The sequence below is a fragment of the Stenella coeruleoalba genome, assembly GCF_951394435.1.
Source record: "Stenella coeruleoalba genome assembly, chromosome: X".
Classification (NCBI taxonomy): Eukaryota; Metazoa; Chordata; class Mammalia; order Artiodactyla; family Delphinidae; genus Stenella; species Stenella coeruleoalba.
The window spans coordinates 17,555,052-17,575,828 of NC_137152.1; the positions used below are offsets into that span (position 1 = coordinate 17,555,052).

At 37.4% G+C, this 20,777-nt stretch overlaps 2 protein-coding genes across 8 annotated transcripts in view; one reads left to right on the top strand and one right to left on the bottom strand.

The window, feature by feature from the left end:
- ZFX (zinc finger protein X-linked) overlaps nucleotides 1–20,777 on the top strand; it is a 191,761-nt gene that overhangs the window by 139,981 nt on the left and 31,003 nt on the right. The window lies entirely within an intron of this gene.
- Nucleotides 3,193–5,022, bottom strand: LOC307180696 (protein tyrosine phosphatase type IVA 1-like). The gene has a single exon (XM_079911062.1). It carries the CDS (start codon nucleotides 3,836–3,838, stop codon nucleotides 3,326–3,328), a length of 513 nt encoding a protein of 170 aa, XP_079767188.1. The 5' UTR covers nucleotides 3,839–5,022; the 3' UTR covers nucleotides 3,193–3,325.

Sequence of the window (20,777 nt, forward strand, 5' to 3'; positions counted from 1 at the left end):
TTTCTCCAGACCACTGCCAAAAGATTAGACTTTGCAGTTTTTTCCAATCTTTTAGGTATAAATGGTATCTCATTGCTGTTTTCCTTTTGCATTTCTTAGATTACTCTTGTTGTTGAGCCTTTTTTCCCACGTATTATTAGCCATTTGAGTTTTCTATGACTTGCTTGTGCCTATCCTTGGTCCATTTTTTATTGGACTGTTGCCTTTTTCTCATTGGTTTATGGTTATTTTTATATTCTGAATTCTAATGGCCTGTAGTTTTATACACTGAAAATACCATTTCCTAGTCTGTGGCTTATTCTTTAGCTTTGTTTATGGAATATTTTTTTGTGTAGGACTTTTTAATGTGAAAGTAGTCAGTTTCCTCAGTTCTTTTTCATTTATGGTTTATGTTTTCTTGTATCTGCAAGAAATTATTCTCCTGCCCCAAGGTCATAATGATACTGTGCTTTTTCATATTTAGGTCATTAATTCATCTGGAATTTTTTTCTCTATTGTGTGGTATACGGATCTGATTTTATCTTTATTTATTTATTTATTTTTTAAAGAAGATGTTGGGAGCCTCCCTGGTGGCTCAGTGGTTGAGAGTCCGCCTGCGGATGCAGGGGATACGGGTTCGTGCCCCAGTCTGGGAAGATCCCACATGCCGTGGAGCGGCTGAGCCCATGAGCCATGGCCGCTGAGCCTGCGCGTCCGGAGCCTGTGCTCCGCAACGGGAGAGGCCACAACAGTGAGAGACTCGCGTACCACAAAAAAAATAAAAAATAAAAAAATAATGAAGATGTTGGGGGTAGTTTATTAATTTATTAATTTTTTTTTTTTGCTGCGTTGGGTCTTCGTTTCTCTGCAAGGGCTTTCTCTAGTTGTGGCAAGCGGGGGCCACTCTTCATCGCAGTGCGCGGGCGTCTCACTGTCGTGGCCTCTCTTGTTGCAGAGCACAGGCTCCAGACGCGCAGGCTTAGTAGTTGTGGCTCATGGGCCTAGTTGCTCTGCGGCATGTGGGATCCTCAGAGACCAGGGCTCGAACCCGTGTCCCCTGCATTAGCAGAGAGATTCTCAACCACTGTGCCACCAGGAAAGCCCCCTGATTTTATCTTTTTAATATGAATTTGCCAAGTAGTTCAGCCTTTCTCCTCACTAATTTGTAATGCAACTTGTGAAGTTTATCGTATTCTCACATATATACATCTGTTTCTACTTTCTTCTGATTTCATGGGTCTGTTTGACTATATACCTATACCACTCTGATTTAACAGTGATAGCTTTATAGTTAAATCTTAATAAGTGTTTTGTTTCTTTGGAGTTTTAAAGCTATTTTCCTTCCTTTGTTTATTTTTGGGTCAGTTTGTTGGTTTCTATGAAAAACTGTTGGATTTTTATTGTATTTGCATCATATTTATAGAATAATATGTAGATACTTATAGATGTATGCTAAGTAGTGGAGCTGGGGTCTGAATCTGGGCATATTCTACTGCTTTTCATAAAGCTCTTGCACAACTTTTGTTAGATTTTTTGCTAGAAAAAAATTTGTATAATTTTTGTTATTGTGAATAGGATTTTCTTTTAGATACTGTTTCTGTATTCATCATGTAAGCTTGCTGAACTTTCGTATTACCATATTTCATAGATTCTGAAGTACATCCCGCCCCCATTTTAATATGACAGAGGTTCATACAGATCTTTGTTTGATGGTGTCCTATAATCAGTGTTGTCCAGGTAGCAGTCATGATGTAGTTATTGTTTTTACATGCACATACTTGGTCAAGACTCTTCATTTTGTCATCACTCAAATGAGTATGTGCATTGTTGTGTTTTAATTTCACACCCAACAATACAACTGAAGGCAGAAGGAATTGTGAGGTGGGTGTCTTACTGGAAAGAAAATCACATAGATAATTATGGAGCATTTTAAGAAATGTTGCATCAGCAGCACTCTTGTTGGTAGAGAACAATATTGTTAGGAAAGATTGAATAGCTTTGAGTAGAAAAGCATTCCATAGTAGGACCCTGAATGTGAAGTTTTAGGAATACTCTACCAATTTCTTTCTTTTTTTTTTGCATTTCATCATTTATTTAATGCTCAAGCTCTCACACTAGATTTTTACAAGCTGGTGAACAGTGACAAATTATTTCCCCCGCAGAACTATAACCACATGTTCGCAGACAGTATAAATGTATGGTTGAGCTAATGTTAATACACATCACCATTTTATCAATTACATAATAAAACAAATTGTCAATTATCCAAATATTAAGTTACACAGCTCAAAAGGCATATAAAATATTAAATGTCTGCTCAATTCATTAGCAGAAACCCTTTTTTTTTTTTCCAAGAGAGGTTGGGAATCACACTTCAAACAAAAATAAAATGGTAAACAACTTCAGATAAGTTTGAAAAAAATTACAAGAATTTCAGAAATTTTATGATTAAGAATTGTTCTAGCTACAATAACAAAGTATTTCCACCTTTTAAAAAATATTTACTAAGTTAAAGCACATATTCTACATGTTCTGCACAAGACAAAGGCAACATTTTACTAAAAATATTTAATAGCCCCCTCCCATTCTTTTTTCAGGCCCTCCCTGTAGATTGTACCCCAAAGTGCAAACGCTGAAGTTAACTGTAAGGCTTTTTTGTCTGAAGACATTAAAGACATGTGCTTCTGTTACAATGTAGATTTTCAAAATGGAGGTCTTCTATAACAGCACAAAATGAGATTTATAGAAAGACATTAAATAATCACTGTAAGACTTGGTTAATTACAAAAAACCAAAATGAGCAAATCTGATGTATACTGGTATGAATGTGGAAGACCTAAACATATTGTGAGCAAATAACATTATAGGCCCTACTTTCTATGTTTGAAATGATGGAAGGAATAAACCACATAAGGTCCAGAGTTTTCTTAGTTCCTGGGATTTTAGTTCTATGTGATACTAAAAATATATAAGTATTGTGCTGGGTATTTCGGCACCTAGTCTTTCTAAATTTCTTATATATTGATAAGATTCTGGCATGGAAACAGATTTAAAGACATGACTCAATACTGCATGATTTCGGAAAAGGTCAATTGGTACAAACGATAATAAGCACATTTTAAATGCTGAACAGCAAGAATCCTTTGCTGTGTGTCCAAGGAGGTTGATCATAACCCAGACACAGAAGTTGCAATTCTGCCAGGCTTGTGGCCTGGTAAAACTGCTTTTCGACACTCCTGTGGAAGCTTCATCAGACTTCATGAAGCCATCGTGCTGGCTAACATGTACAACAAATTCCGTCCTGTCTAGGTTCCACTTCCAAGCAATGGCATCAGGCACCCCAGTTTTATTGAAAGCAACAGTTGTTCCTATGACCATTGGAGTTTTTGAAGCGCAGCCGCATTTTAGGACGATACTTCTCCAAATACAAAAGTTGCTTGCTGTTGAAAGCTCCACGCTGCTTTTGTCTTATCAACTGTACTGCATCTTCATATTTCATTCCACCTTCAATTAATGCTAGGGCGACAAGCACTGGACCTCTCCCAAGGCCTGCAACACAATGAACGGCAATACAACAACCAGGGTCTTCGTGGAAGTTAATTGTCACGAGACTTAACCAATCATCAACAGTCTGGTTAAATGGTGGTGCGCCATCATGAAAAGGCCAATCGAGAACATGGATGCCTTCTTTCTCCGCAAGAGCAGTGTCATAAGTAGCTTCACATATTCTTGCTGTTGTGGTAACTCCATACTTCTTAAGTTCCTCTATAAATTTGTTTAAGGTCGCATTGGTTGGATTAAGAAATCTCATGTTCTTATAAGTGATTTCCACAGGAGCTGGGTGGTTCATTCGAGCCATGTTAATTTAGTTAAAAAAAAACTCAATAGGTTTATGAAAGAATTTAAAAACTTGAATACAGGAATGATGCAAAGAAACTGAGTACTTCAATATACTCCACTTGAAATTCTCAGTGCTTTTGAGTATGAAGTTGAGAGTAATGGGAAATGAAATGAACCTCCTAACAAGAAGCAGCAATTCTTCAATTCAGTGATACTGAGGCAATAGAAAGGAAGTGCACTGAGCTTTACCCCATGCAGGTCAGAACTCTTGTAAAAAGTGCTCTGTGGATTTCAGTTCAACACTTCTGTGTCCAGGTTAACCACTCTTATGGGGGCTTCTTGGTAGAGTAGTAATGAATTTCTACAGTTCAGTTGTCTGCACGGAAGTTGTGCTGTGCCTGGCAGTAATCTCCACTGCCCTTCAGAAACTCCATAAATGTATGACCAAGAACACCACAGAACTGAGGAATATGTCTACTCATCGAAGATTGTGGCCTAATCATACAGCCGGTCCTGAGGTGGCGGTGGTGGCAGGGCCAGGGCGGCAGCTTCACGGGCAGCCGTGGGGTCACCGGACTCCCAATTTCTTTTGCTTCTATATTTTCTTCTATATATCCACAGGATATGATGAAAATATGTCTAAATAAGTCTAAAAGAATTGTCTTGATAAATCTAAAATGAAATTTCTAGATAATAAAGTATAGCATCGGTTTAACTGGCAGGATATTTTTCTTAGATGTAGGTAAAACAAGGATGCATCTTAAAATTGGCAGTATTTTTAGATTCAATGAAATGTGGGAGTAATAGATTATTACAGTTTATAATTCTTGTATTTTCTAAATAGGTGTGTGTGAGTAAAGATGTTTTATTTCTTCTTTTCCATTCCTTTTTGCCTCCTTTTTCTTTTTTGTTTGTTTTCTTTTTCTTCTACTTCATTGACTAATGCCTCTAGCACAGAGTTGCATGAAAGCATTGATAACAGGCATCACTGTCCACGTGCTTTAATGGAGTGCTTCTAATATTTTACCATTAAGGATGATATTTTCGTGGTTTTTTTTTTTGAGGGAGGAGATATTTATTAGTTTATGTTCTCTTTTACTTAGCATTTTAGAGTTTTCGTTGATTTTTTTAATGTTTTTGCAGCATCTATTCGTGTGATGAATTGTATTCATAGATTTTGTATTTTAAACTGTCTTTGGAGTCCCTGGATATTTGCATCCTTTTGCTATTGCCATGTACTTTTTCTTTTTATGCTAACTTCTTAAGATGTGTTGCGGAATAATTCTTCTCCTTTGAAACAAGTTGTATTTCATAGATATGATCTGTTTCTGGAAATTTATAAGTCATCTGTGAAACTGTCTTTGGTGTCTTTTTTAGTGAGTTGTTTTTTGATTAATAGTTTGTTTCATGGTGATAAGTATTTTTGGCTTTTCTCAAGTTGTTGTTATTTATACAAAATGAACAGTATTCTAGAAAAATATAAAAATTCAGATATATTGGTATAAAATATAGGCTTCTCTAATGACTTTAAAATGTCTAATTCCATTAATTTGTTCCTTTTTTTTCTGATGAGTACTGCCAATAACTTGCCTATATTAAGGCTTTTCAAATAGTTCTTTTTATTGACCATTTCTGTTTCTGCTCCATATGGTTAATATTTCTTTCTATTTTATTTGCATTTTTTCTGACATTTAAAAAATTTAAGTTGGAAGTTTAGCTCATTAGTTTTAACATGTTTATTGGAGTATAATTGCTTTACAGTGGTGTGTTAGTTTCTGCTGTATAACAAAGTGAATCAGCTATACATATACATATATCCCCATATCTCTTCCCTCTTGCATCTCCCTCCCTCCCACCCTCCCTATCCCACCCCTCTAGGTGGTCACAAAGCACCGAGCTGATCTCCCTGTGCTTTGCGGCTGCTTCCCACTAGCTATCGGTTTTACATTTGGTAGTGTATATATGTCCATGCCACTCTCACTTCGTCCCAGCTTACCCTTCCCCCTCCCTGTGTCCTCAAGTCCATTCTCTACGTCTGCGTCTTTATTCCTGTCCTGCCCCTAGGTTCTTCAGAACCAATTTTTTTCTTTTTAGATTCCATATATATGTGTTAGCATGCGGTATTTGTTTTTCTCTTTCTGGCTTCACTCTGTATGACAGACTCTAGGTCCATCCACCTCACTACAAATAACTCAATTTCATTTCTTTTTATGGCTGGGTGATATTCCATTGTATATATGTGCCACATCTTCTTTATCCATTCATCTGTCAGTGGACACTTAGGTTGCTTCTGTGTCCTGGCTATTGTAAATAGTTTAGTTCATTAGTTTTTAATCTCTACTCTTACATGCTTTTAAAACTATAAAATTTCCAATTAACTGTAACTGGTACTATGAATTTCATGTGAATTGATTTTTTATTATTTAGTTCTAAATATATTGTGGTTTTTATAATTTTCCTATTGCCCATTGAATTATTGAGACTTTTCCAATTCAAGGAAATTTTTTTGGGGGGTGTTATTACCTCAGTGACATTTATTTCTAATTTTACTACATTATAGTTGGGGGACATTGATTAATAATTTGTATTTCTCTATATTAACAACAAACAACGTGAAAATAAAATTTAAAAGCCAGTACAGTTGATTGATTGTTTTATATTTTGTTTTAAAAGCTAGTAGTACAATTTATAGTAAGATCAGTGAACATCCAGTACCTTGAAATAAACCCAACAAAGCTTACTAAGACCTTTAGTGAAAGCATTACTGAGAGAAATGAAAGAACTCATAAATGGGGAGAGATACGATGTTCATGGATAAGAAGTATCAGTGTTATAAACATGTCAGTTTTCAACGAAGTCCCAATCAAAACCCCAACAGGCTTTGCTTTTTTTTTTTTTTTTTTAAAAGAAGAGCACCTTTATTTATTGGATACTTATTCTGTGCCAGTCCTGATGCTATATTCTTGACATATCTAACTCGTTTCGTGCTCCTCACTGCCTTAAGTGGGAAGTACTATTCTTTTTTTTTTTTTTAATAAACCAGTTCTCAGATTTATATGGAAGTGCAAAGGGCCTGGAATAGCAAAGGCAGTCTTGAAAAAAAAAAGTTGGAAAACTTACACTACCATATATTAAAGCTTATTATAAAGATGCAGTGATTAAAATAGTGGGTGCAAGGCCAGATTGATCAATGCAACAGAATAGTGTCTGAGAGTAGACCTACATATATAAGGTCAATTGATTTACAACAAAAGTGTGTTGGGATTTTGATTGAATGTAGAGGCTAATTAAGAGAGAATTAATACTACTGATCCAATATATTCAAGAGCAAGATTGATTTCTGTGTATATTTGTATTAAAAAAATCCCACTTAGAGTTTTCAGTTACGCTTACTAATGGTATTTTACATTTTTAAGTGTTACATAAGAAAGCTTTTGTCTTTAAAATAAAAAGCTTTTGCCATCAAGTATATTAATTTTAAACCAGCACATTTTATGAATTCATTCTGATATTAAGATTTTAGTTGATTCTCTTGAATTTCCTGGATAAGTCATATATAAATAAATATAATTTCTTTCAAATAATAATTATATCTTGCATTTCATTATCTTATCTAATTGCATTGCCTATCAGTTCAGTTCCCATACAGTCTTAAATAATAATAGTGTTAGTGTGCATCCTTGTCTTAAGTTTGGCTTTAAAAGAAATACTTTCAGTGTTTCACCTTAGTTTTAATACATGTCTTTTTGTTATAAAGTGATACTGATATCATTCTCCTATCTAAAAATACACGTTGTAACATGAACTAGTTTAAGATTTGCATGTGTAGTTTTTAAACCAGCTTTACTGAGAGGAAGTTGTTACAAAATTCACCCTTCAAAAGTGTACAATTCATTGGGATTTTTTTTGGTAGATTCAGAGTTGTGCTACCATCACCAGTAATTTTAGAACATTTTTATCCCCCCAGAAGGAAACCCTGTACCCAATTAGCAATCACCTCCCACCCCCAGCCCCTGACAGTCTACCTTCTGTCTGTATGGATTTGCCTATTCTTCATGTTTCATATTAATGGAATCCTGTAATATGTGGCTTTTTGCATCTGGCTTCTTAGCATAAGGTTTTCAAGGGTCATCTATGTGATAGCATGTACTAAGGTTTCATTCCTATTTATTGTACTTTTTCTAACTGTTAAAAAACATGTCTTTCTCTTCCAATTTGACTAGTTTAAGTAAAAAAAATAGATGTTGAATCTCAACTTTTCAGCATCTGTTGAGGCACATCAGGATTTTCCTTTTTTGACCTGTTAGTTCGGGCCATTATTTGGTTCCATCCTTGAATTCTAGAATAACCATACTTTGTCAAGGTGTCTGTGTGTGTATGCGCATGCACGTGTGCGCGCGCGTGTGTGTCTATATATATATTATATGATGGATCACATTTGCAAAAACTTCACTTTGGATTCATAATTAACCATGTTTGTAGTTTGGTTACATTATTTTTGTTAGGTTTTTTTAAAAACGGTAAATTAGTTTTTTTATTTTAAGTTTTGAATTTTATTTTGTTTTTCTACAGCACGTTCTTATTACTTATCTGTTTTATACATATTAGTGTATATATGTCAATCCCAATCTCCCAATTCATCCCACCAGTACTACCACCCCCCTGCCACTTTCCCCGCTTGGTGTCCATACGTTTGTTTTCTACATCTGTGTGTCTGTTTCTGCCCTGCAAACCGGTTCATCTGTACCATTTTTCTAGGTTCCACATATATGCGTTAATATACGATATTTATTTTTCTCTTTCTGACTTGCTTCACTCTGTATGACAGTCTCTAGATCCATCCACGTTTCTACAAATGACCCAATTTCGTTTCTTTTTATGGCTGGGTAATTTTCCATTGTATATATGTACCACATCTTTGTCCATTCGTCTGTCGATGGGCATTTAGGTTGCTTCCATGACCTGGCTATTGTAAATAGTGCTGCAGTGAACATTGGGGTGCATGTGTCTTTTTGAATTATGGTTTTCTCTGGGTATATGCCCAGTAGTGGGATTGCTGGATCATATGGTAATTCTATTTTTAGTTTGTTAAGGAACCTCCATACTGTTCTCCATAGTGGCTGTATCAATTTACATTCCCACCAACAGTGCAAGAGGGTTCCCTTTTCTCCACACCCTCTGCAGCATTTGTTGTTTGTAGATTTTCTGATGATGCCCATTCTACTTGGTGTGAGATGATACCTCATTTGTAGTTTTGATTTGCATTTCTCTAATAATTAGTGATGTTGAGCAGCTTTTCATGTGCTTCTTGGCCACCTGTATGTCTTCTTTGAAGAAATGTCTACTTAGGTCTTCTGCCCATTTTTGGATTGGGTGGTTTGTTTTTTTAATATTGAGCTGCATGAGCTGTTTATATATTTTGGAGATTAATCCTTTGTCCATTGATTCATTTGCAAATATTTTCTCCCATTCTGAGGGTTGTCTTTTTGTCTTGTTTGTAGTTTCCTTTGCTTTGCAGAAGCTTTAAAGTTTCATTAGGTCCCATTTGTTTATTTTTATTTCCATTACTCTAGGAGGTAGATCAAAAAAGATCTTGCTGTGATTTATGTCAAAGAGTGTTCTTCCTGTGTTTTCCTCTAAGAGTTTTACAGTGTCCGGTCTTACATTTAGGTCTCTAATCCATTTGGAGTTTTTGTGTATGGTGTTAGGGAGTGGTCTAATTTCATTCTTTTACACGTAGCTGTCCAGTTTTCCCAACTCCACTTATTGAAGAGACTGTCTTTTCTCCATTGTATATCTTTGCCTCCTTTGTCATAGATTAGTTAACCATAGGTGTGTGGGTTTATCTCTGGGCTTTCTATCTTGTTCCATTGATCTATATTTCTGTTTTTGTGCCAGTACAATATTGTCTTGATTACTGTAGCTTTGTAGTATAGTCTGAAGTCACAAGTCTGACTCCTCCAGCTCCGTTTTTTTCCCTCAAGACTGCTTTGGCTATTCGGGGTCTTTTGTGTCTCCATACAGATTTTAAGATTTTTTGTTCTAGTTCTGTTAAAAAATGCCATTGGTAATTTGATAGGGATTGCATTGAATCTGTAGATTGCTTTGGGTAGTATAGTCATTTTCACAAGATTGATTCTTCCAATCCAAGAACATGGTATATCTCTCCATCAGTTTGTATCATCTTTAATTTCATTCATGAGTGTCTTATAGTTTTCTGCATACAGGTCTTTTGTCTACCTAGGTAGGTTTATTCCTAGGTATTTTATTCTTTTTGTTGCAATGGTGAATGGGATTGTTTTCTTAATTGCTCTTTCTGATCTTTCGTTGTTAGTGTATAGGAATGCAAGGGATTTCTGTGCGTTAATTTTGTATCCTGCAACTTTACCATATTCATTGATTAGCTCTAGTATTTCTGGTAGCATCTTTAGGATTCTCTATGTATAGTATCATGTCATCTGCAAACAGTGACAGTTTTACTTTTTCTTTCCCAATATGTATTCCTTTTTCTTCTCTGATTGCCGTGGCTAGGACTTCCAAAAATATGTTGAATAAGAGTGGCGAGAGTGGACATCCTTGTCTTGTTCCTGATCTTAGAGGAAATGCCTTCAGTTTTTCACCATTGGGAATGATGTTTGCTGTGGGTTTGTCATATATGCCTTTATTATGTTGAGGTAGGTTCCTTCTATGCCCACTTTCTGGAGAGTTTTTTTAATCATAAATGGGTGTTGAATTTTGTCAAAAGCTTTTTCTGCATCTATTGAGATGATCATATGGTTTTTCCTTTTCAATTTGTTAGTATGGTATATCACATTGATTGATTTGCGTATATTGAAGAATCCTTGCATCCCTGGGATAAATCCCACTTGATCATGGTGTATGATCCTTCTAATGTGTTGTTGGATTCTGTTTGCTATTATTTTGTTGAGGATTTTTGCGTCTGTATTCATGAGTGATATTGGTCTGTAATTTTCTTTTTTTGTAGTACCTTTGGTTTTGGTATCAGGGTGATGGTGGCCTCATAGAATGAGTTTGGGAGTGTTCCTTCCTCTGCAATTTTTTGGAAGAGTTTGAGAAGGATGGGTGTTAGCTCTTCTCTAAATGTTTGATAGAATTCACCTGTGAAGCCATCTGGTCCTGGACTTTTGTTTGTTGGAAGATTTTTAATCACAGTTTCAATTTCATTACTTGTGATTGGTCTGTTCATATTTTCCATTTCTTCCTGGTTCAGTCTTAGAAGATTATACCTTTCTAAGAATTTGTCCATTTCCTCCAGGTTGTCCATTTTATTGGCATAGAGTTGCTTGTAGTAGTCTCTTAGGATGCTTTGTATTTCTGCAGCGTCTGTTGTAACTTCTCCTTTTTCATTTCTAATTTTATTGATTTGAGTCCTCTCCCTCTTTTTCTTGATGAGTCTGGCTAAAGGTTTATCAATGTTGTTTATCTTCTCCAAGAACAAACTTTTAATTTTATTGATATTTGCTATTGTTTTCTTTGTTTCTATTTCACTTATTTCTGTTCTGATCTTTATGGTTTCTTTCCTTCTACTAATTTTGGGTTTTGTTTTTTCTTCTTTGTCTAGTTCCGTTAGGTGTAAGGTTAGATTGTTTATTTGAGATTTTTCTAGTTTCTTGAGGTAGGCTTTTATTGCTATAAACTTCCCTCTTAGAACTGCTTTTGCTGCCTCCCATAGGTTTTGGATCATTGTGTTTTCAAAAAATGGTAAATTCGTTTTGTAAAAAGAATTGAGGAGGCTTTCCTCCTGTGTTCAGCTAGCTTTGGGAAAAGCCTAGAGCTTTTTGAAAGGGTAACAGACATCTCCCCCCCACCATTTTATGGTGATTGGGTTCTCTATCTCTTATTGAGTTAATGCTTGTAAATTAACATTTCTCTTCAGTGTGCTAGCATAGAATTATAGACTGTTTTCTTACAAGTTTTTTACTTTTCCTGTATCTATGTGTTTTTTTCTTTATTTCAAATTATGTATGTTTGTGCTTCCTCCCAGTTTCCTCCTCCCTTTTAGATTATTATCTAGTAGTAGTTTCCTATGTCCCCAAATCCCTGAAAAAAGCAGGCATGGATTTTGTTGGGGCGGGGTGGCGGGGAGTGCGATGTAAATTAGCTGATTCCCTAGCTTTGCTCCAGAGAATGATCATGGGATTAATGCTGCTGATACTCTACCTGGCGCTGATACTCAGTGGAGCATGCCCATTGTTGGTCATGTGAGAAATAGGTGGGGAGGGGAGGGGGGATTAGATGAAGGTAGTCAAAAGGTACAAACTTCCTGTTATAAATAAATACTAGAGATGTAATGTGCAGTATGATGAAGGTAATTAACACTGCTCTATGTTATATATGAAAGTTGTTAAGAGTAAATCTTGAGAGTTCTCATTACAAGGAGAAGAATTTTTTTTCTGTTTCTTTAATGTTGTATCTATATGAGATGATGGATATTCACTAAACCTATTATGGTAGTCATTTCATGGTGTATGTAAGTTAAATCATTATGTTATACATCTTACACTTATAGAATATGGAATGTCAGTTATATCTCAGTAAAACTGGAAAAAAAAGATGAGCAAACAGAGAAAGAAAAAAAGAAGCAGGTCTGCAGGTGTATTGCAAACCAGCCCTTTCATTGTCCAGCCTGTTCTTTTTTTGTTTGTTTTATGATTAAAGGATTTATTAACTTATAGGTACAAAACATACTGCTAATTGTATTAGCAGAGGATCAGTGTAAAAATGCTCCATAACTTTGCAAATGTCAGTTTAAAAATTTTGTTACAGTTGTTGAAAGGCCTGATATTATATTCTTGCCAGTATTTAAAATGTACAGAGAACATTTTTAGTGTCAGCATTGAGTTTACAGAGCCTAACAGACCCAAAGTGATGTATTTAGGAAGAGCAATAATAGGAAGCATGTGTGTTCATGTAGGTGAGGGAAAGCATAGGGTATTAGGTTACTATTTTGGTGCATATATATAGAATCTAAAAAAAAAAAAAAAAGATTCTGACGAACCTAGGGGCAGGTCAGGAATAAAGACCCAGACGTAGAGAATGGACTTGAGGACACGGGGTGGGGGGAGGGTAAGCTGGGACGAAGTGAGAGAGTAGCATTGACATACATTACCAAATGTAAAATAGCTAGCTAGCTGGAAGCAGCTGCATCGCACAGGGAGATCAGCTCAGTGCTGTGTGACCACTTAGTTCTAGTTGTGGCAAGCAGGGCTTCTCATTGTGGTGTCTTCTCTTGTTGCAGAGCACGGGCTCTAGGCGCGCGGGCTTCAGTAGTTGTGACTTATGGGCTCTAGAGTGCAGGCTCAGTATTTGTGGTGGACGGGCTTAGTTGCTCCGCAGAATGTGGGATCTTCCCGGACCAGGGCTCGAACCCGTGTCCCCTGCACTGTCAAGTGGATTCCTAACCACTGCGCTACCAGGGAAGCCCAGAAATTAACCTTTTAAAAATTTCCCCTGACGGTTTTATTTAGTTTAACTCTTCTGTGTATTGTGTAGTTTAAATTAATCTCCATATTATGTCAAAACAGTCTCCATCCTTTGATCACATCAGGTGTTTCACAAAGTCCACTCCAGTATACCTCACCTAAAGGTGGTTATTAGAGGAAATCATGTGAGTAGGATTTCTGTTCAGAGTGTCAGCAAAAGCTGATAAACTAAACTATTTTTTTAAAACTTCAAAAAGAGTGATCCAAGGAGATTTGTTAGACATTATGATATACAGTAGAGTTTTATGTAATGAACATGGATAAATTATTGAGTACATTAAATAGCAGTATTTCATAAAGGAGGCCGTACTACTTTACATAACAAAAACTAGGTAGAAAGCGTATGCACTTCCTGGGACTTCCCTGGTGGCGCAGTGGTTAAGAATCCGCCTGCCAATGCAGGGGACACGGGGGTCGAGCCCTGGTCCGGGAAGATCCCACATGCCGCACAGCAACTAAGCCCGTGAGCCACAGCTACTGAGCCTGCGTGCCACAACTACTGAAGCCCACGTGCCTAGAGCCCATGCTCTGCAACAAGAGAAGCCACTGCAATGAGAAGACCGCACACCGCAACGAAGAGTAGCCCCCACTCGCCGCAACTAGAGAAAGCCCGCGCGCAGCAACGAAGACCCAATGCAACCAAAAATAAAAAAAAAAAAGTATATATAAAGAAAAAAAGGGTATGTACTTCCTAACATCAAGCTATAGTCTTAAAGACAAAGGCATTTAAAAAATGTAGTGCTTAGTGTTTGTAGCACATCAATGCAACTAACTTCAGAGGGTGTTTTGGCAACTCTTTAAAAATTTTCTTTACATTTTTTATTTTTAAAGCACTTTGTTGAGGTATGATTGACATATAAAAGCTTTACACATTTAATGTATACATTTGATGAGTTTGGGGATAAGTATACACCTGAGAAATCATCACCACCAGCAAAGCCATAAACATTCATCACCTCACAAAGTTTACTCCCACCCATACTCATCATCGTTGTCTTCTTCCTCTTCTTCCTCTTCCCCTCCTTCTCCATCTTAGTAAGAACACTTAACATAAGATGTACCCTTTTAGCAAAATTTAAGTGTGCAGTACAGTATTGTTAGCTATAGACACTATGCCATATAGAGGATCTCCAGAACTCTGTATCCTTTGAACATTATCTCTCCAACTTCTCTTCCTTTTTAACCCCTGGGAGCTACCATTCTTCTCTCTGCTTCTCTGAGTTTGTTTTAGAGTCCACATATAAGTGAGGTCACGCAGAATGGTTTTTTTTCCTGTATCTGGCTAATTTCACTTAGCATAATGTCCTCTTCCATCCATCTTGTCACAAACGATGGAATTTTAAGGCTGAATAATATCCCACTGTATGTACATATCACATTTTCTTTATCCATTCATCTGTCAATGGACGTTTAGGTATTTTGGCAACTCAATCTGAACGTGAATGGGGCTTTGGAAAAATAAGACTTTAAGAAGGCTTGTCATTTTAGGTCCAAATATTTTATTTCCTATTTAAAAGCTCTTTAAAAAATTTTTTATAAAATTTGAAGTATAGTTAATTTGCAATGTTGTGTTAGTTTTAGGACCAAATTGTAATAGATTTTGGAAGTTCGAACTCTTAGACTTTAAACAAACAAAACCTTGAAATTACTGATTGGCTCAAATGGTTTTATGGAAAAAACTAATTCGTAACAAAAACTTGGCATTGAATTTTTGAGCAAAGTGTACAAAAGTTCCAAGTAGGACAGGGCAAGGAAGGACGGGGCTCTGACATTTACAACAGGAAGCATTTTCTCTTCCTCTTCTTGGCACAGAGGGTGGGCAAGGTTTTTTGAAAATAAAATACTGTATTAGGGAGTAGAATTTTAATTAAAGCTATTAACTTAATCTTATTAATTATATATATCTTTCCTTATTTTTTGAATGTTTGATCTGTCAGGTGTTGATAAGAGTTGTAACTTTTCACTACTATTGATTTTTTTTCAGTTTCTATCATAGTTTTTTTGCTTTTACATATTTCCATGCTGTTTTGACACATACAAATTCATAATGACTTCAAATTCAAGATAGACTAGAGAAGACACACATTTATTTTTACTTCCTTTTGAAATCACATTGAGGAAGAAGTATAAAAATTCAGAGAAAAAAGAAAATCTGAGAGGTATGCCACTTGTAGACCAGAATATGATGAATTTCTGGTTGAATAAAGCAATTGGGAATCAGTTAATGGCAAAGCCCTAGCGAGCTTAGTGAACCTGTGGCCCTATTTGGAAAGTTGGAAGGACCATCCCAAAATTGTCATTCTGTCTTTTCCCCAGTGTCAAAAGTGGGGACATCCTAGGATAAAGAGCAAGCCATGGGCACAGCCAGATTATTAAAGTTATGGAAAGCCAAGCCTTTTACTTATCAGTATAGATGTCTCTAGTGGTTTTCCTCCTGAGCTAATGCCAAAAATTTGGCTCTCTGAATTGCAAATTCATCTATAGGAAATTCCAAAGTGGGTACTGTGGGGAGAAAGTTAAGGGCAGTGCTTTAGGTAGCTTGTGGTATCCTGAGGGATATCGGACCTCCAGTACCTGCAAGATGGGCTACTCATCCACCATAAAGGAAAGCCTGGTTAGTTACATGGTTCCTTTGTCTCCCTTGACCGCATTCTAGACAGGACTCCTTTGGTCAGAACTTAGGTTCATTGCTAGGCAAACAGGGATTCTCACTTGGGCTGAGGAAATACAGCCCAGCTATCAGAATGTAACTCTAGACCTTCATCTACAAATATGAATGGACAACCTGTAAGAACTGTGCTTTTGAGGAAAACCATCAGTCTGAAAGAGAGGCACCAAATTCAACAAACTGAGTAGTGAAACAGCAGAGGAGACAGGTTAATATAGGGTACAGAATAAACTTTAAAATTCTCAGAGATATTTGAGAAGATACAGTATCCACTGAAAAAAAGATTGCTGTGAAAAAGAAACTAAGCTTATTTTGGAATTAAAACATGATCTTTTAAGTAAAAATTCAGTAGATGGAGTGAAGATCAAATTAGCTTAGAAGGAAGAGTTTAGGGATTCTGAGAATATAATAGAAAGACAAAGAAAATACAGGAGAAGAAGTTAAAGCAATATGGAGGCTAGATTTAGGAGTTCTTACATCCTATAATGGAAATCCTAGTAAGAATGAACAGAGAAAATGGAAGCAAGTATTGAAACAGAAGAAAATTTCTTGAGTTCAAGAAGGACTCAAATCTTTTGATTGGAAGATTCCCACTGGGTTCTGGATGTAAGACCACCAGAGCTTGTTAGAGTGGTAGCAGTGAAAATAAAGGGGACATGATGAATTTAAGAGTGGATGACTGTGAGACATTGAAGGGCAGAATTGGTAAGAGAAGTGAAATAGCATTCCAGATTTGAAAATTAGATATCTGAAGCAATGATAGCTGCATTTCCCACATTGAACAATGTGGGAAAAAATTCATAGCTTAAGAGGGAAGATATTAATCAGGCTTTAAGTGTAAATTTTCACCAGTTCCAGTTTCCTTCTAAGAAAAATTCTGTTACAGGTGGATCTGCTTTTGTTTCTGTTTCCTGTAGCTTGAGCAATTCCATCTAATCTGTATGATACAGTTTGGTTTTCTGAGCATGGCTTAAGGAGAGGAACTAGAGTCAAGTCATAAAATTAAAAGGCATGGAGTTTTGGGAAGACCAAAAGCAGACAAATGATTCTTGTATGCTTATGACAAAAAGCAAAGTGAAAATATAAGCCACCTTCCCCGAGAGGGAGATCGTGAAAGTGTCTAGGCATCAAAAGATATATTATCAGCAAGGTGGTTTGTGACCACCTAGAGGGGTGGGATAGGGAGGGTGGGAGGGAGGGAGACGCAAGAGGGAAGAGATATGGGAACATACGTATATGTATAACTGATTCACTTTGTTATAAAGCAGAAACTAACACACCATTGTAAAGCAATTATACTCCAATAAAGATGTTAAAAAAATTATATTCATTATCCCAGATTTAAGACAGATAAAATGCCACTGCTGTAGCTATTAACTTGGCATGGTATTTTTATTGCTTTATTTTGAAGAATTGAAGACAATTATTGTGAATTTTCTGAGTTTCTCTCAAACCGATATTTCCCTTAAAATGGTACGTTTTTCTGTTGTGAATTCTTCCATAGCATTTTTAGGATCATGACTCCTGCATCTGGGAAGGGAATATATTACGGAGCTTAAGGTGAGAGTGACGTCCCAGAAGTATTTTGGGGGCATTTGATAATCAGACTGAACATTAGTATGTGTTCGCCCACAGCGTTAGGTTCTTGGTTCTCTGAATGGTTCTGCTTATTTGTCTTCAGATTCAACTGTTCTCTGGGCTTGGTTCTTGCAGCAGAGGTAGGGGCACTTTGCATTACATCATCAGCTTGCACTCCCCACCCTTACTTTATGACAGTCCTGAGAACTTTCCTGAGTAGGTTCTATCCTAAGAACATTGGTTTCATTCTGGTTGTGAGAGAGATTTACTTCTAACCCCACAGGGATTACAAAGTTGAAGTATAGTCATCTCTGCTTAGAAGTTCAAAACATGTTTTTTTCTGATTTGAGTTTTTATAATGACAAAATAGAAGGAAAAATAACCAGTCAAAACTGTTTGTTGAACAACTATTGCTTACCTGAGTCAAAATAAGATGAGTGGACACCCTCCATTTGGGCCAGAATATCTGTTAGGAAATGGGTATGATGTGAAATGTTGGGAAATAAGTGTGTTATGGTAGCTTGGGTTAATATTTTAGAGCACCCTGAATTTTGGGGAACTGCTGAAGCTTTCTGAGCAGGGGAGTGCCATGATCAAAGCAGTACTTCCGAGGATTAGTCTGCCCACAGATTGCAGCAATGCCCTGGCATTTGGCACCAGCCCTTAGTTGTAGGTTCCTGGTCATTTGTTGTGGGAGTGGCAGAAAGCGAAAGGCCAGTTGAGAGGCTATTTTTGTTCCCTGGGGATCAGGAAATATGAAGCTGAGAGTGAATGGTGACAGTGGGAGTAAAAAGGGACAGATTCCTGGGAAGTTGTGGAGAAGGGAGGGACAGTCTGACAACCTGATGGAATATAAGCAGGGAAGAAGGAAAAGGCCTTAGTGGTCATGTCAGGAGAAAGCAAGGTTTTTTCCTGATGAAAATGTTCAGCATGGGACTTCTCTGGTTGTACAGTGGTTAAGAATCTGCCTGCCAATGCAGGGGACATGGGTTCGATCCCTGGTACGGAAAGATCCCGTATGCCGTGGAGCGACTAAGCACGTGCGCTACAACTGTTGAGCCTGCGCTCTACAGCCCTCGAACCACAACTACTGAGCCCACGGGCCACAGCGCTGAGCCCAGGCGCTGCAACTACTGAAGCCCCTGTGCTCTAGGGCCCGCGTGCAGCAGCTACTGAGCCCATGTGCTGCAACTGTTGAAGCCTGGGCGCCTAGAGACCGTGCTCCACAACAAGAGAAGCCACTGCAATGAGAAGCCCGTGCACCGCAATGAAGAGTAGCCCCCACTCGCCACAACTAGAGAAAGCCTGTGCACAGCAACGAAGACCCAACGCAGCACCCACCGCCAAAAAAAAAAAAAAAAAGATGTTCAGCAGACAGTCTAGTGGAAGTGCTAGGTCCTACCCTGAGTATGTGGATTTGGGGAATCATCTTTGTGTAAATGCTAGTTGAAACCCTGGAATAAAGAAAAAGAAGAGAAGAGGGCTGAGTGTCCCACCCTGGGCAGGGTTGCAGTAGTGGGAGAGGAGCAGCAGAGTAAACAGCAGTTGGGAAGATGGGAAGAGGAATAGGATGTCACTTAAACTGAGGTAGGAGAGAATTTCAAAATCGAGGGGATTATCCATCAAACTCTAGTAGAAAAGCTGAGAAAAGGAGTTATTGTACAGGTGGAGAATTCTTAGAGTTGATGGGTTTGGGTTTATGTAGGGAAATTGGGGAGAGGAGCCTTAAATACCTTAAGGAACCCCATTTATTGCCTTCTAAATTGGCTTGATTTCATGTATACTATGCCATTATGCTTAGAAAATTAGCTTATGTTTATCATTTTGTAATTACATTTTTAAAAGGGGAGAAAGAGTTATGGCTATAGGTGATTTTGATGGGGACAGAGCAGTGACAGCTTATTCAGAGCATGTACATTTTCCATTTTTTATAGTTGAAATTTTTTTTGTTTTTTGGTCCTTTTGTTTGAAGCACTTTGAGTAAATAACGTCAAACATGCTCTTTCCTGAAAATGAATAGAATATGTCTCAGAGTTGACAAGCTGAAAATCTGTTTTTTATATTAACATTAATTAAATGAGTTTCTCATGGATATTTCATTAAGGAGTATATATATGTATATAAATGCAAGTTTGGCATCTGAAAATAAGACATAAATAATCATAATTTACAGCCAACAAGTAGAGTCAGGGAAAAAAGATAAAGTGCTATAGAAATTCAGAGAGGGGAGAGATTATTTTCAGCTTTTTCTTCTTGTGTGTGGGGGGAAGGGGACTTGGGGGAAGATCCAAGCAGAGATGATAGGGGAAAGGTGTTCTGGGTAGAAGAAACCCTGAGGCAAATATAGAGTTTGGGTGTTATGTTATGTGGACATGGGGCATTTTTGTTTGGTTGTGGACATGGGGCATTTTTGTTTGGTTGAAGTGTGTTCATATGGTGGTCGGGCGAGGTGCTTGAAGGAGAGTTAGGGAAGATAATGAGAGAAAGATAGTTTGCAGCTGGAACTTAGAAGATGGCAGGAGTTTCAACTTTATTTGCAGGCAGCAGGGAGCCATTAAACATTTTTTGAACAGAGGCCTGATATCACCTGGCTGATGCTTTAGAAAAATGATTCTTGTTGTTATTTGAAATTTTAGTAAGCAGCATGCGGCACTTATATCATCAGCAAAAAATGATAAAAGTAAAAGAAAGATGCATCTAATAGAACCATTTAGGTTGAATTAGAAAGTGAGAAAGTAGAGATAAGGAAACCAGTGAGGGAGGAGGTTTATGTAATATTTGCAACATGAGTAAGCCCTGATCCCTGATGTGTGCTCTTTGAAGCAATGATTAGTACTAAGTAGTATATTATTTGATTGGGTTTTTTTGTTGTAAGTTTTTGGCTTAAGTAGAAAAGGAATCAGTAAGGTCATTGGGGTGGCTTGCAAAAAACTCAAGGTAGACTGTCGCTGGACCTCAGAAAGGTCTAGAACCAGGAGCTAAAAAGTTATTATTGGTAAGCCTCCCTTCCCTGCTCCCTCTCCTCTATTTCTCAGGGCATTCACTGGATTCTTCTTCTTCTTCTTCTTCTTCTTCTTCTTATTTTTTTTTGCGGTATGCGGGGCTCTCACTGTTGTGGCCTCTCCCGTTGCGGAGCACAGGCTCCGGACACGCAGGCTCAGCGGCCATGGCTCACGGGCCCAGCCGCTCCGCGGCATGTGGGATCTTCC

What these genes read in the sequence shown, in the direction of transcription:
- LOC307180696 (XM_079911062.1), bottom strand. Translation starts at nt 3,838, where the DNA reads ATGGCTCGAATGAACCACCCAGCTCCTGTGGAAATCACTTATAAGAAC.